The 14,892-nt window shown below is 42.2% G+C and overlaps 1 protein-coding gene across 4 annotated transcripts in view; it reads left to right on the top strand.

The window, feature by feature from the left end:
* Positions 1-14,892, top strand: part of LOC109908905 (latent-transforming growth factor beta-binding protein 4) — a 72,619-nt gene that overhangs the window by 46,886 nt on the left and 10,841 nt on the right. For 2 of the 4 annotated variants that reach the window (XM_020507689.2, XM_020507688.2), the window contains exons 10-22: positions 371-493; positions 2,143-2,319; positions 4,038-4,403; positions 10,794-10,910; positions 12,106-12,234; positions 12,546-12,671; positions 12,926-13,051; positions 13,251-13,370; positions 13,538-13,657; positions 13,820-13,939; positions 14,057-14,176; positions 14,340-14,579; positions 14,659-14,778. In XM_020507689.2, coding sequence (XP_020363278.2) covers positions 371-493; positions 2,143-2,319; positions 4,038-4,403; positions 10,794-10,910; positions 12,106-12,234; positions 12,546-12,671; positions 12,926-13,051; positions 13,251-13,370; positions 13,538-13,657; positions 13,820-13,939; positions 14,057-14,176; positions 14,340-14,579; positions 14,659-14,778 — 2,004 coding nt within the window. The remainder of the gene's footprint in view (positions 1-370; positions 494-2,142; positions 2,320-4,037; positions 4,404-10,793; positions 10,911-12,105; positions 12,235-12,545; positions 12,672-12,925; positions 13,052-13,250; positions 13,371-13,537; positions 13,658-13,819; positions 13,940-14,056; positions 14,177-14,339; positions 14,580-14,658; positions 14,779-14,892) is intronic. The other 2 variants (XM_031796066.1, XM_031796065.1) reach the window with 2 other exon arrangements.

Genomic DNA, 14,892 nt, shown 5'->3' with positions numbered 1-14,892 from the left:
CGTTGGATGTCGCCAGACTTTTTAGTTGAGTGTTTCCAAGATTATGAGTTCAGGTTGGGGCTAGTTTGTCCAAGGTCTCAGCTAAAACTACAGTTTATAAAAATGTATTTGTTTCACATAGAATTAACTCTGAGCACAAATGTTTGTCATGTCTAACCATCCTCATTGGGTTTCAGTCACTATTAATATCCTCAGAATATTAATGTCCTCTGTGACCAGGGTCTCCCCCTGCAAGTACAGTATATCAGTGGGGAGCCCTATTATCTCCCCGGCCTTCAGGAAGAGGGTTCATGACTGTTTCCTGTCTGTGGATCCTATGGGTGGATGGGGTTAGGGAATAGGGATGTGACCGTAGTGTTTCCCTTCCTAGATGTTAATGAGTGTTTGCAGCCAGGCTTCTGTGAGAACGGCAACTGTGTGAACACTCGGGGGAGCTACAGTTGTGTCTGCAGGCAAGGATACATACTGGACGCCTCTCACGGGATCTGTATCTGTAAGTAGCCTACAGGGCACCCTGCTCAAAAGGGAAAGGAAGAGAATGATGCGCTGCTATGCCGCGGTGTCTGGAATGAGCAGGAATAACGCATGGCCGAGGTGCTATGGAGCTGAACTGTACAAAACATTACACACAACCTCCCATACAAAAACATGTTGAGTAAAGAGATAGAGGAAAATTGAATGTGTTTAGAATGTGTTGGATATTAGCCAACATACTGTAGCAGTGTTTCCCCAAGGATTTACTTCCAGCAGCGGTGGCAAAGGTGGGGGGTGGGGGGCATGGCCAATGGCTCAAACCGACCCCAAACATTTTGTTTTACAGGTCATTTCCTGTAATTCTACATATTTTGCCATTTGTGATTTTTTTTTTTTTTTTACAGTTTTAAAGCTAGTTTCTTGCAATTCTACATATTTTGTCATGAGGCTGAGAGAATAAATTGCCGTTTTAAAGCTAGTTTCCTGCAATTCTACACATTTTGTCATATCTTATGTTGTGTTCTTATGCTATCTGAGTGACTCAAACATTAGAACAAAATCAATGGGATACAAAAAGCTAAATCAATCATTATATTTGTATTTATTTTTTGATTCTATCTAAATGTCTAGTTTTTATTTTGGTGATTCTTAGTCTTTGAGAACTAAGGGAAAAAAAGATAGAACTCCATTATCTTTTCTGCATACTTTATATCAGGTTTTCGTCATTTTACACTGAAAACGTTTTACCTACCAAAAAAATATTTTCTATCTTTTGGAGTGGCGGCAACAGTTTAGCAGCGACGGCTGGGGAAACACTGTGTAGGACAGGTAAACTACCTCATGTAATAAAAATGTCCATTATCGTTACTCATGCTGATCCCAAAAATGAGTTCAACATTCACACACTTTTAGATTGAACATTATTCAGTAGTACTTTACATTAACTGTGCTGTATTATATCATACATAAAACATACATTACACATCTATACGCACATCATAAACATGACATTACAGCGCCTGAAGTTCTGTGACACTCGGCCTGCTTATTCTAACCGGCATTTTACGATGGTCAGTGCTTCTGAAATGCTGGTTGGCCTGTGTGTTGCCTTTGGATCTGACGCAGTTTGCATCTGCTTGTCTGGGGCCACCCTCTCTATCCAGTCCGCCCCAGCTCTTGGCTAACTGTTGGAAGCTGTTTGTTTTGTGCATCGTTGACTCTGAGCGGTCATCTTTAAATAATGTGTTGCCAAAAAGTTCATGGGAATGCTTTCAGCTTTTCTGTTTTCTTGCTCTCTGAAGCGAGGGTTTAACAACGATAAATTCTGTTGTTTCTTGTTTTTTTCTGACGTGTGGTACTTCTGCAACTCATTGTCTGTCTTCAGTTGAATATTTCTGTTTCTTAACCCGACTAAAGCAATAGAATGCCTACCAGAAGTGACACAAATTCTGACACAAAAAGCAAAGACGAAGAGTACACCAGCATTATATTTCAAGATAATGTGTGAATCAACAATCAGCATGTGGTTGGGCCTGCATGTTGGGTTTGGTGTCTTCTTTTGCTTGAGGCCTTTTGGGGCATGAAGCTGTTTCAGTATGGCTATAATACCACTATCTTCTCTCCACCATTCTCCCATTGGCATGTCCTCACCCTGTCTTCCTCTTGCAGCCCGTAAGGTGATCTCGGAGGATAAGGGCCAGTGCTATCGTATCTTAAACTCTGGCTCTGGCCGTGGTAGCTGCTCCGTGCCCATCCTCAGGAACATCACCAAGCAGATCTGCTGCTGCAGCCGCGTGGGCAAGGCCTGGGGCAAGAACTGTGAGAGGTGTCCCTACTTTGGATCAGGTGAGCATCCCTATTCTGATTCAAACCTCCACATCATACTGGTCCGGCATTGGATAATCATAATGCAGCTAGTGCCCAGTGTTAACATCTGCCTAAGTCACAGTATGTACACTGAACAAAAATATAAACACAACATGTAAAAGTGTTGGTTTCATGAGGTGAAATAAAAGATCCCAGAACATTTCCATATGCACAAACAGCTTATTTCTTTCAAATTAATTTAAATCCCTGTTAGTGAGCATTTCTCCTTTACCAAGATAATCCATCTACCTGACAGGTGTTGCATATCAAGAAGCTTATTAAATAGCATGTTCATTACACCTTGTGCTGGGGGCAAACTGGCATGCTGGCTGTAGGAATGTGCACCAGAGCTGTTGACAGAGAATTTAATGTTAATTTCTCTACCATAAGCCGCCTCCACCGTCATTGTAGAGAATTTGACAGTACATTCAACCGGCCTCACAACCGCAGACCACGTGTATGGCATGGTGTGGGCAAGCGGTTTGCTTATGTCAAGGTTGTGAACAGAGTGCCCCATGGTGGCAGTGGAGGTATGGTTAGGCATAAGCTACGGACAAGGAACACAATTTCATTTTATCGATGGCAATTTGAATACACAGAGATACCGTGATGAGATCCTGATGCCCATTGTCGTGCCATCATCTGCCACCATCACCTCATGTTTCAGCATGATAATGCACAGCTCCATGTCACAAGGATGTATTCAGACCCTTTTCTATGAGACTCAAAATTGAGATCAGGTGTATCCTGTTTCCATTGATCATTCTTGAGCTGTTTCTACAACTTGATTGAAGTCCACCTGGGGTTAATTCAATTGATTGGACATGATTTGGAAAGGCACACACCTGTCTCTATAAGGTCCCACAGTTGACAATGCATGTCAGAGCAAAAAACCAAGCCATGAGGTTGAAGGAATTGTCTGTAGAGCCCTGAGACAGGATTGTGTCTAGGTGCAGCTCTGGGGAAGGGTACCAAAAAATGTCTGCAGCATTGAAGGTACCCAAGAACTCAGTGGCCTCCAAATGGAATAAGTTTGGAACCAACAAGACTCTTCCTAGAGCTGGCCTCTCACCCAAACTGAGCAATCGCGGGAGAAGGGCCTTGGTCAGGGAGGTGACCAAGAACCCGATGGTCATTCTGATAGAGCTCCAGAGTTCCTCTGTGGAGGAGATGTGAGAACCTTCCAGAAGGGTATAATGACAAAGCAAAAACAGTTTTTTATCACATGTATATATGTATTCAGACCCTTTACTCAGTACTTTGTTGAAGGACCTTTGGCAGCGATTACAGCCTCTAGTCTTCTTGGGTATGACACTACAAGCTTGGCACACCTGTATTTGGGGATCTTCTCCCATTCTTCTCTGCAGATCCTCTCAAGCTCTGTCAGGTTGGATGGGGAGCGTTACTGCACAGCTATTTTCACGTCTCTCTAGAGATGTTCGAGTGGGTTCAAGTCCGAGCTCTGGCTTGGCCAGTCAACGACATTCAGACACTTCTCCCGAAGTTACTCCTGCATTGTCGTGTGTAGATTTATAAGTGGAAAAAAATATTTAATACATTTTACAATAACGCTGTAATATAACAAAATGTGGAAAAAGTCAATGGGTCTGAATACTTTCCGAATGCACTGTATATAGGTATGAAACGCACTAACCAATTGAATCCTGCTTGTGGCGTTCTCTGTTTGCTCATGACAGTTGCTTTCAAGGAGATCTGCCCAGCAGGGCCTGGCTACCACTACTCTGCCTCTGCCATCAAGTTCAACCAGAGGGTGGTGGAGCAGCACGGGACTGGAGGTCCCCCTGTCATATCCCAGAGCACCCCACAGACCAGGCCACAACAACCAGCCAGTAGTGGTGCACAGACTCCCCAAACTAGTCCCCAACAACCTTCAAGCTCAGGCTTTTTCACTCCCCAAACTAGACCCCAACAGCCAGATGGTAGAGCTCTCATACCTCAGACCAGGCCCCAGCAGCCATCGAGTGGAGGCTCCCTGTCCCCCCAGGGCAGACCACACATCCCAGCCATCTCTGTTACAGCAGGACCCACCCGGGTGGTGACAGGTGAGTAGAGAATAACTCATAGCAACCTTAAGGAGATTCCTCACTGTACAATGAAGAGTTTCATTCCAAAACGCGATATAACCATTTTCAGAACTGTTTGTAAATTGACATGAATTAAAAACACATCTTATGTTATGGTGACCGTAGTACCGCCACACCGGCAGTCACGAGTCATGACCTCAGTCAAATTCCCCCTTCCCCTGTTCCGAGACAGGTGCATGATAATGGTCCATTTAAAATCAAAAATAAATTCACACATCTATTATTTAGTATATGTAAAGACAAGATTAAATCAAGAATAGTCTGATGGGTGACAATATTAGCCTATCACTTGAATGATAAGGGATATATACTGTATATTGTGATATATTATCACTTGTAAATGATATACAGCTTAAAGCAAGAAAAGTTGCATGCCAAATCGTGGTCATACACCTCATGTAGCCTAGCCCACAGGCTTATATGTTTTTATAATGTTTGTATCGCAACTAAAGTCAACAAATAACTTCTTAAAATGAAGCACATTAATGCGCTTTACAACCGGTGTAGAGCCTAGCTGGCATACATAGGCGGCACGTGAGTTTGAAGTTTGGGGAAGATAATTTTCACCATAAAAATGCACCTTTATAATAATGCATTTGCGGTCACTTTTGAGAATGGTGTTTTCCCGCGAATTGATTGCATTTTGGAACATTGGAGCTTACAGCCTACTATCGTGTGCGCATCTCTGCCCTTATAATGTAAAGAAATAGCCTAATTGCTTATCAACATTTTAAGCTCAACGTTCTGATCTGTTGCGTCAGCCTCATTGCTTTTAAAATATTTCTAAAATAGTTGTTGTATTAATTTGGGAATCTATCGCATCCCACAACTGCCCCAGACTATGTTTGGAATATTTATTTCTCGCACAGAAGGACAAGTTGACCAATAAAATAGATCAACTTTTTTATTATGGGGGATAGTGGATTGACATAGGCTAGTGCTTTTGCTGTTCGTTAGGCCTGCTCATCTTGTTGGCTGACAAAGTAAATGTGGACAGTTCTTCAATATGTCACTCTGAATTTGATAAGAAAGACGTGCGCCTGATGTGTCTCTCTTCACCTGTAGCCTACTTCGGAGCTGTGAGAAGAACCCGATCACATGACTGGCATTGGCTAATAAGAATTGAGATATCTGAGAGAACCATGTGAGTGAGAGGTGCTTCGGAAAAACATGCAGCCAGGAGAAAGGAATTATAATTATTACATTCAGCCCAAGGGCAAAATGGCCACTGGCTGCAAAAGGCATGGATTTTTTAGGGTGTATTACGGCCGCCCTAGGGGGATGCCGCCGGTAAAGACGAGGCATTATCAAGTGCTTGTCAAATTGTGAATGAGAGACTGATGTAGTGTGTGCAGCTTGTGCAAGAAACAAAGCAGAGCTCATGCCTTTCATGTGACTCATGCCTTTCAACATTATTTGCATCATCCAGCCATAGAATGTATTACAAATCAAAACATATAGCCCACGGTTGTATCACGACTAAAGTTGCATAAATAACTCTATATTAGGTATATACTGTAGGTGTACCTGTTTCTTTGTTAGCCACTCAACACAGAACAGCGTTTGGAGAAAATATCCTTTCTATTTTATTCAGCTACAGTTGAATTAGGAAGTTTACATACACCTTAGCCAAATAGATTTAAACTCAGTTTTTCACAATTCCTGACATTTAATCCAAGTAAAAATTCCCTGTCTTGGGTCAGTTAGGATCATCACTTTATTTTAAGAATATGAAATGTCAGAATAATAGTAGAGAGAATTATTTTGCTTTTATTTCTTTCATCATATTCCCAGTGGGTCCTAAGTTTACATACACTCAATTAGTATTCGGTAGAATTGCCTTTAAATTGTATAACTTGGGTCAAACGTTTTGGGTAGCCTTCCACAAGCTTCCCACAATAAGTTGGGTGAATTTTGGCCCATTCCTCTTGACAGAACTGGTGTGACGGAGTCAGGTTTGTACACACACTTTTTCAGTTCTGCCCACAACTTTTCTATAGGATTGAGGTCAGGGCTTTGTGATGGCCACTCCAATACCTTGACTTTGTTGTCATTAAGTCATTCTGATGTCTTCCTGACTGATGTTGCTTCAATATATCCACATAATTTTCTTTCCTCATGATGCCATCTATTTTGTGAAGTGCACCAGTCCCTCCTGCAGCAAAGCACCCCCACAACATGATGCTGACACCCCCGTGCTTCACGTTTGGGATGGTGTTCTTCGGCTTGCAACCGTCCTCCTTTTTCCTCCAAACATAACGATGGTCATTATGGCAAACAGTTCTATTTTTGTTTCATCAGACCAGAGGACATTTCTCCAAAAAGTATGATCTTTGTCCCCATGTGCAGTTGTAAACCGTAGTCTGGCTTTTTTATGGCAGTTTTGGAGCAGTGGCTTCTTCCTTGCTGAGTGGCCTTTCAGGTTATGTCTATATAGGACTCGTTTTACTGTGGATATAGATCCTTTAGTACCTGTTTCCTCCAGCATCTTCACAGGGTCCTTTGCTGTTGTTCTGGGATTGATTTGCACTTTTTGCACCAAAGTCTCTAGGAGACAGAACGCGTCTCCTTCCTAAGCGGTATGACGGCTGCGTGGTCCCATGGTGTTTATACTTGCGTATTATTGTTTGTACAGATGAACGTGGTACCTTCAGGCGTTTGGAAATTGCTCCCAACGATGAACCAGACTTGATTTCTTTTGATTTTCCCATGATGTCAAGCAAAGAGGCCCTGAGTTTGAAGGTAGGCCACAGGTACACCTCCAATGATTCAAATTATGTCAATTAGCCTATCAGAAGCTTCTAAAGCCATGACATCATTTTCTGGAATTTTCCAAGCTGTTTATAGGCACAGTTAACTTTGTGTATGTAAACTTCTGACCCACTGGAATTGTGATACAGTGAATTATAAGTGAAATAATCTGTCTGTAAACTTTTGTTGGAAAAATTACTTGTGACATGCACAAAGTAGATGTCCTAACCGACTTGCCAAAACTATAGTTTGTGGAGTGGTTGAAAAACAAGTTTTAATGACTCTAACCTAAGTGTATGTAAACTGTATGTTCAATTGTATTCTTCATACTATAAAATAATATAAAATATTGCCACGGAATTCTAAGCAAATCTTGTCTGCTAAATTAGCTAGTGTAGCCGATCAGGGCCTAACATAAGGACAACTCAGAGTATTCTATTCTGTTCTTCTGAAATATACTACATTTTCTTCATATCATGTTTCTTTAGACCTGTCTAAAATAAATCATGGCGTTATTGTGATAGAGTAAGCTATATTAAATTGATTTATTAGACTTTTTCAAATGTAGATGTTCCAAAGGTCTGCATCAGTGGCTTGTGTGGAAGCCAGGAGAGGCTAAATGTGTTTATGTTAATTAACTTCTTATGGCTGCAGGGGCAGTATTGAGTAGCTTGGATGAAAGGTGCCCAGAGTAAACGGCCTGCTCCTCGGTCCCAGTTGCTAATATATGCATAGTATTATTAGTATTGGATAGAAAACACTCTGAAGTTTCTAAAACTGTTTGAATGATGTCTGTGAGTATAACAGAACTCATATGGCAGGCAAAAACCTGAGAAGAAATCCAAACAGGAAGTGGGAAATCTGAGGTTGGTCGATTTTCAACCCAGCCCCTTTTGAATACACAGTGGGATATTGGTTATGTTGCACTTCCTAAGGCTTCCACTAGATGTCAACCGTCTTTAGAAACTTGAATGAGGATTCTACTGTGATGTGGGGCCGGATGAGAGCTCTTTGAGTCAGTGGTCTGGCAGAGAGCCAGGTCCTGGTCACGCTCATTTCACATGATAGCGACCTGCATTCCATGGCTTTTCTACAGACAATGGAATTCTCCGGTTGGAACGTTATTGAAGATTTATGATAACAACATCCTAAAGATTGATTTCATAATTAGTTTGAAATGTTTCTAAGACCTGTATTATAACCTTTTTAAGTTTTCGTCTGACGTTCGGCTGGACCTGTACGAGCGTTTGGATTTGTGTACAAAACGCCCTTACAAAAGTAGCTAATTGGACATAAATAATGGACATTATCAAACTAAATCAAACATTTAATGTGGAACTGAGATTCCTGGGAGTGCATTCTGATGAAGATCATCAAAGGTAAGGGAATATTTATAATGTTATTTCTGATTTCTGTTGACTCCAACATGGCGGATAAAAAAAAAATGTCCTTAGCGCCATTCTCAGAGTATTGCATGGTTTGCTTTTTCTGTAAAGTTTTTTTGAAACCTGACACAGCGGTTGCATTAAGGAGAGGTATATCTATATTTCATGTATTTCTGTAAAATGATGTGGCTCTCTGCAAAATGACCGTATGTTTTTGGAACTAGTGAATGTAAATCACCAATGTATACTGAGTTTTTTTTAATATAAATATGAACTTTATCAAACAAAACATACATGTATTGTGTAACATGAAGTCCTATGAGTGTCATCTGATGAAGATCATCAAAGGTTAGTGATTAATTTTATCTCTATTTGTGCTTTTTGTGACTTCTCTCTTTGGTTGGAAAAATGGCTGTGTTTTTCTGTGAGTTGATGGTGACCTAACATAATCGTTTGTGGTGCTGTCTCTGTAAAGCCTATTTGAAATCGGACACTGTGGTGAGAATAACAACAAGATTTCCTTTAAAACGGTATAAGATACATGTATATTTGAGGAATTTTAATTATGAGATTTCTGTTGTTTTGAATTTGGCGCCCTGCACTTTCACTGGCTGTTGTCATATCGATCCCGTTAACGGGATTGCAGCCCTAAGAAGTTTTTTAACAGTCAATTACCGTGAGAAGGGAAGTTATTTGCTTGACAATAACCGGCTAACAAGATTTCATGACCGCCACAACCCTAGTCTTATGAAAGAGATCTATTATCTTACCATGACATGGGTTAGTGAAAAGACATGATTCTGTTTGAAATGTGTTGCAAGGTCATTTTCTTTTAGAGAGACAAATAATCATGTTTTGTGGCAAAACGCTATATATCTGCCCCAAACAGAACTCCAATAAAAAAAGTTTCCCGATTTGGGTTTTAATTACATGTAATTAAGTATAGATACATAAATAAATACATATTAAAATCATCTGTTTGTTTCAACTAAATTGTGCAAATATCATATAGCCAATGTATTGTATCCAGCGGGTGAACAGTGTACTGTAGTGTATGCAGTGTGTTTTCTTTTTGGACATTTAAGCATCTTTTGTAACAATTATATTGGAGTTTTAAAGTTTTTTTTTCATTCATTAGGATAAATCTAGGCAAGCGTTATGCGTTTGATTATGTAAACGTCAGGGAAGGATTTAAGGAATAATAAGGACATTGAAAGTCTGTCGCAATTAATTTGCAAGGATGGGTTGATTGTTGTTGTCGGGGTGACACGGCACACTGTTTGGCTCTCTCCTTTTCATGAGCTTGTTTAAAAAGTTCCTCTTTCAGCCAACGGGATATAACAGGCTACAAACTGTCAAAGGGATCCATAATCAAAAGGTCCGTGACACTCAAGAGCTCAACGCTAGCGTAACGCTCGGTAGCAACTACCGCATCTAGCTGACTAAGCCAGGGGTTAGCCTAAATGGATAAGATAAGGTTCTGATTACATTCCTAGGTGTTGGAAAAATATTTAGAGAAACCTAACTTACGACTAAGCAGACAAATATCATGCAAATGACTCACTTTTGCACCAGTGGCAAAAAAAGCATATGGATTGTTTCAGCCATCTGTACAGTGGATATAACCAGATCAATATATTTAAAGAGTTGGACCAACTTTTTGAATTTTGAATATTGTTCTAATTCTATTCATTCAGTTACATATATTTTTTTTAAATATTCCAAATGTAGCCTAATGTTAACCGGAGCTAACATGGCTGCTAGGATGTTGTAGTGAAATGTAAATGTGTCATACTGCAGAAATATCAATGTCCCAACTCTCTAAACACATGGCTCTGGATATAGCGCGTTTTGGTATGAAACCATACGGATATTGCGTTTTGCAACAACAACAAAAACACGTTCTAAAGCACATCTAAAGTAAAGTTTTAAAAGTATGAAAACAGCCATAGTTCATACACAAAAAATATGCAAATGTGAAAAATGTGCACTTATCATGTTTTGGAATCAAACCCTTCACATGCTCTTGTCATTTCCACATAGCAACATCCAACTATTGAGACAGAATTGCAATGTTTAGTATTTTGATGTTTGTGTCCAGAAGGCTGTAAGAAAGACAATTCACATCAAGCTGCCTCTTCTCAACAAGTGAAAGCTCTAATGTATCTAGACATTCTCAGTAAATGTTTATGTCCTGTTTTGGTTTCTCCAGCTCGAACCCCCACTCAGACCAAACGGCCTCCAGTTGACCAACGGCCAATATCTCCAGTGAGACCCGCACAGCCCCTCCCATCTCCGGTCACGCCCCGCCCACCCATCCCCAGGCCAGGTACTGTAAACCGTATACCACAGCCACAAAGTGTTTAATCTTGATACAGTAATGATTCCAAGATTAGGTCAAATTCTGATAAACGCTGGTTCAACTTTCTGGCTTCTCACACTGCCAACTCCATGTCATTTCCTATTAGAACATTTCCTATAAACTATTGTACTCCACACCTGACTCAAGAACAAAGAAGCGTATAGTTTGGAGTCTGTATTGTGAAGTGAGAAAAAGTTCATAGTTCTCCATTGAAGTATGACAACTGGTCTTCCTGTGTCTGTTCTGCTCTCATTTGATGTGACACCACTTGAACGTATGAGTTCACATTTCAAATGGACCATAATAATGAGTGCTTAAGAATCCCGGGTAGGTGGTTGAATGCTCTGGTGGTGTCGATTTTTACTGCCGGTTTTATCCACCTTCAAATACATGTTTTATTTAACCTGTATTTAACCAGACATCAGATGTGTTTCTGGCTCTGGCCTTTTCTGTCTCCACTAGAGTACTTAGTCAACCCTGTCCCTCATACACACACACACACGAACACACACACACACCTCAACTTCAAAGCCTCAGTCAATAAAAGGCGTTTTACATTCTTTAATGCACTTCTTTGCAATAGAAAGAGAGATTCAAAGAGGGAATACCCTCACACATCCCGAGCCAGGAGGTCTGGCTCAAGATATAAGCAGTAACCAGATGGGTACAATGCTCTGTTTGTGCCGCAAAACTTTGCCTAATGTGAGCCAACTGTTCACCACAGGACTGTTCGTTTATCACGTTGTCAGGTTTGAATCTCAAGGCGGGGCCGTCAAAGAGCTGCTAACTTTTAGCTCGTGAGGGAGGTGTCAGGTTTGTGCTGTAACCTAGAATTGAACACTATTATGCCCACAGCCTTGAACCTGCCTCATAATAAGTGAGTTCTGAGACTATAAATCCTCATAATGGTCCCTGAGAAAAATGCTAGCTGCACACTTAGAAGAAAGAAAAGAGATCAGATCCTCCTCACACCATTGTTATCCCCTCTCACCTACTCAGACGGCTGATATGGATGACATGACAACTAAGATCACACTTAGATTCTAAAACTGGAATCGTTTTTTGAAACGGTGACAGACAAGCTAACTAAATGTGCATATCTGTCCACGTGTGCGTGCATGCGCGTGTACGTGTGTCTACGGCCATCTGTTTGGGCGTCCAGTGCGGGGTGTGTGTGAGACCATGCCCCAAGTGTGTGGACAGGGCCGCTGTGTGGATCAGCCCGGAGGGAGACATACCTGCATCTGTTACGAGGGATACCAACACAACGCTCAGCAGACTCATTGTCAAGGTGAATGTTGTTTTGTTAGGGCACTGTTGCTAGTTAAACTACTTAACTACTATTAGGAGGCATCAAACACACACATACACATACACAGCCCAATATTGGCTGTTCCTGATGCTATACTGGCCCTCAGCTGTATTTATAGTGTGCGGTCGTTGAACATGTGATAGTCTTTATGAATGAGTCAGTTTCAGACTGGTTAGGTGACGCAAGCATCTCACTACAATCCCATCCCCTGAGAGGCAGCTTGATTACTGTAGGCTTGGTCAGGCTCCTCTTGACCTCTTTAACCCCACACACCCCCCCTTTCCTTTCAGACATAGACGAGTGCAGGGCGTCTCCCCCGCCCTGCAGCAGCGGCCGCTGCCAGAACACAGAAGGGGGCTACAGGTGCAGCTGCCCCTCTGGATACCAGCCGGGACCCCGGGGCACCAGCTGTATAGGTACAGCCCTCTCCCCACTGTACACACCACTCACACACACATACAGTCGCTAGCCACAGCAGCTGTGCTCTGGACATTTATTCAGACAACAGCTACTCTGTCTCTTTGGGTATAGAGAGAGACCTTCTGGCGTCCCCCTGGAATGCTCTGTGTTCAACTTGGAAGTCAAGGATTAGGAAATGGTGTCTGGTACTCTGGTCACTGTTCTTTGAGAATCTCTCACGTTGTTCTTTTTCTCTCGTCTGTATCTCTAGATGTCAATGAGTGCATCCAGGCTCCCAGTCCCTGTTCTGTTGGGGAGTGTGAGAATACACCAGGCCGCTACAGATGTGTGTGTCCTGCTGGCTTCAGAGCCAACTTCCAACAGACGCAGTGTCAAGGTAAGAGGGGATGCGTACTCAACGTAGTATTCCAACAGCAGCAGTCAACAAGTACTATTGACATGATTGTGATTGTTTTAAGGAACGTTATGTCGATTATGATAGCTGTGCAGAAGTCCTTATGATCATTCTAGAAGAAACTAGATAACTGTTAACTGTCGAGTCTTTGAGTAAAGGACAAACTTTTTTTGTGGCACAGATATTGACGAGTGTCGTCAGGTTCCGAACCCCTGTAACAACGGCCGCTGTGAGAATAGCCCTGGTAGCTTCAAGTGTGTCTGCCGCACTGGGTACAAGCTAGAGGGCAACACGTGTAAAGGTAAGGAAGCTATCTCTGCGTCTAGTCAACATTGTTTCACTACCGAAGTGACTGTACTATATATATTGCTGTCTTCACTCACCAAAGATTGTGTGATGTTTGTGAAATAATACTATTGGTCAGTCGGACATATTAAACTTCCAGTCTATCATTCTCCCTTTCCCCAGATGTGGATGAGTGTGAGGACCCCTTGAAGTGTCCTGGTCAGGCCTGTGTCAACTCTCCAGGATCATACAAGTGTGTGTCTTGCCCACCAGGGTTTGGGCTGCTCAACGAACAATGCCGAGGTAACACTCCTTGTCCGGAAGCAGTTGTACACAAAACCAAATAATAACCTTTCTTCTGAAAATGTTGAGGTAATGACCAATGTTATAGGGAGTTTAAGTCGAATTCTCTACAGGCTGTTTGATAGAGGCCTCTAAACGGTCTGTGTCGCCCCCCTGTTGTAGATGTTGACGAGTGTCGTCAGACCCCCAGCCTTTGCACCAATGGTCGTTGTGAGAACACTCCCGGGAGCTACAGGTGTGTTTGCCATACGGGATACAAACTACAAGGCAAGGCCTGCACAGGTACGAGCGATGACTGTATTTACCTACATTCTCTCTTTTGAGCCTGTCAGCGAAAGGAACTTTCAATCTATGGAAAACAAATTCTGCCGGACTATTGATGTTCTGGCTCTATTTCAGATGTGGATGAGTGTGAGGACCCTTTGAGGTGTCCTGGTCAGGCCTGTGTCAACTCTCAGGGTTCTTACAACTGTGTGTCTTGCAAGCCAGGCTTCAGCATGATCAATGGACAATGCTCAGGTAAAATTACATTGTGTCTGTGTGTTCTGAGGTATACCCGTGTGTCTGTGATTTTTTTTTAAATTCATCCATCCGTCCATTGATACATACATTTATAGTGTATTTCAAATTGGCATCTACCTTTCAGCAATCTCTTGTATCTCCATCCACTCCATTCCTACAGATATAGATGAGTGTCGTCAATCCCCCGGCCCATGCACCAACGGTCACTGCGAGAACACCCAGGGTAGCTACAGCTGTGCGTGTCTCACTGGCTACAGACTATACGGTGATACCTGTACAGACGCGGATGAATGTGCAGACCCGTCCCAGTGCCCTGGCCAGGAGTGTGTCAACTCCCAGGGCTCATACAAGTGTGTGTCCTGCAAGCCAGGCTTTGGGCTGGTCGACAGACGCTGCACAGGTAGGACACAACATGGTCTTCATCGACAACAGCACATTGGAGCGATTGCGGACAGTTCTTCTCCTTCTTTTCTTTGCAGATGTTGACGAGTGCCTCCACAGCCCCACTCGTTGTGCTAACGGTCGTTGTGAGAACACGGCTGGAAGCTACAAGTGTGCGTGCCGATCTGGCTTCAGGCTACAGGGCAACACCTGCACAGGTAAGACTTACTTCAGCCGATAAAGGGCGGTCAAATGTATGACTTTCTTTAGCACAGAATAAAGTAAAATACTACCAGAAATGGTCTTTGTTCTGTCAACTTTATTATGGGATT

This window comes from Oncorhynchus kisutch, linkage group LG18 (assembly GCF_002021735.2).
Source record: "Oncorhynchus kisutch isolate 150728-3 linkage group LG18, Okis_V2, whole genome shotgun sequence".
Lineage (NCBI taxonomy): Eukaryota > Metazoa > Chordata > Actinopteri > Salmoniformes > Salmonidae > Oncorhynchus > Oncorhynchus kisutch.
This window is presented reverse-complemented; position numbering and strand designations above follow the sequence as displayed.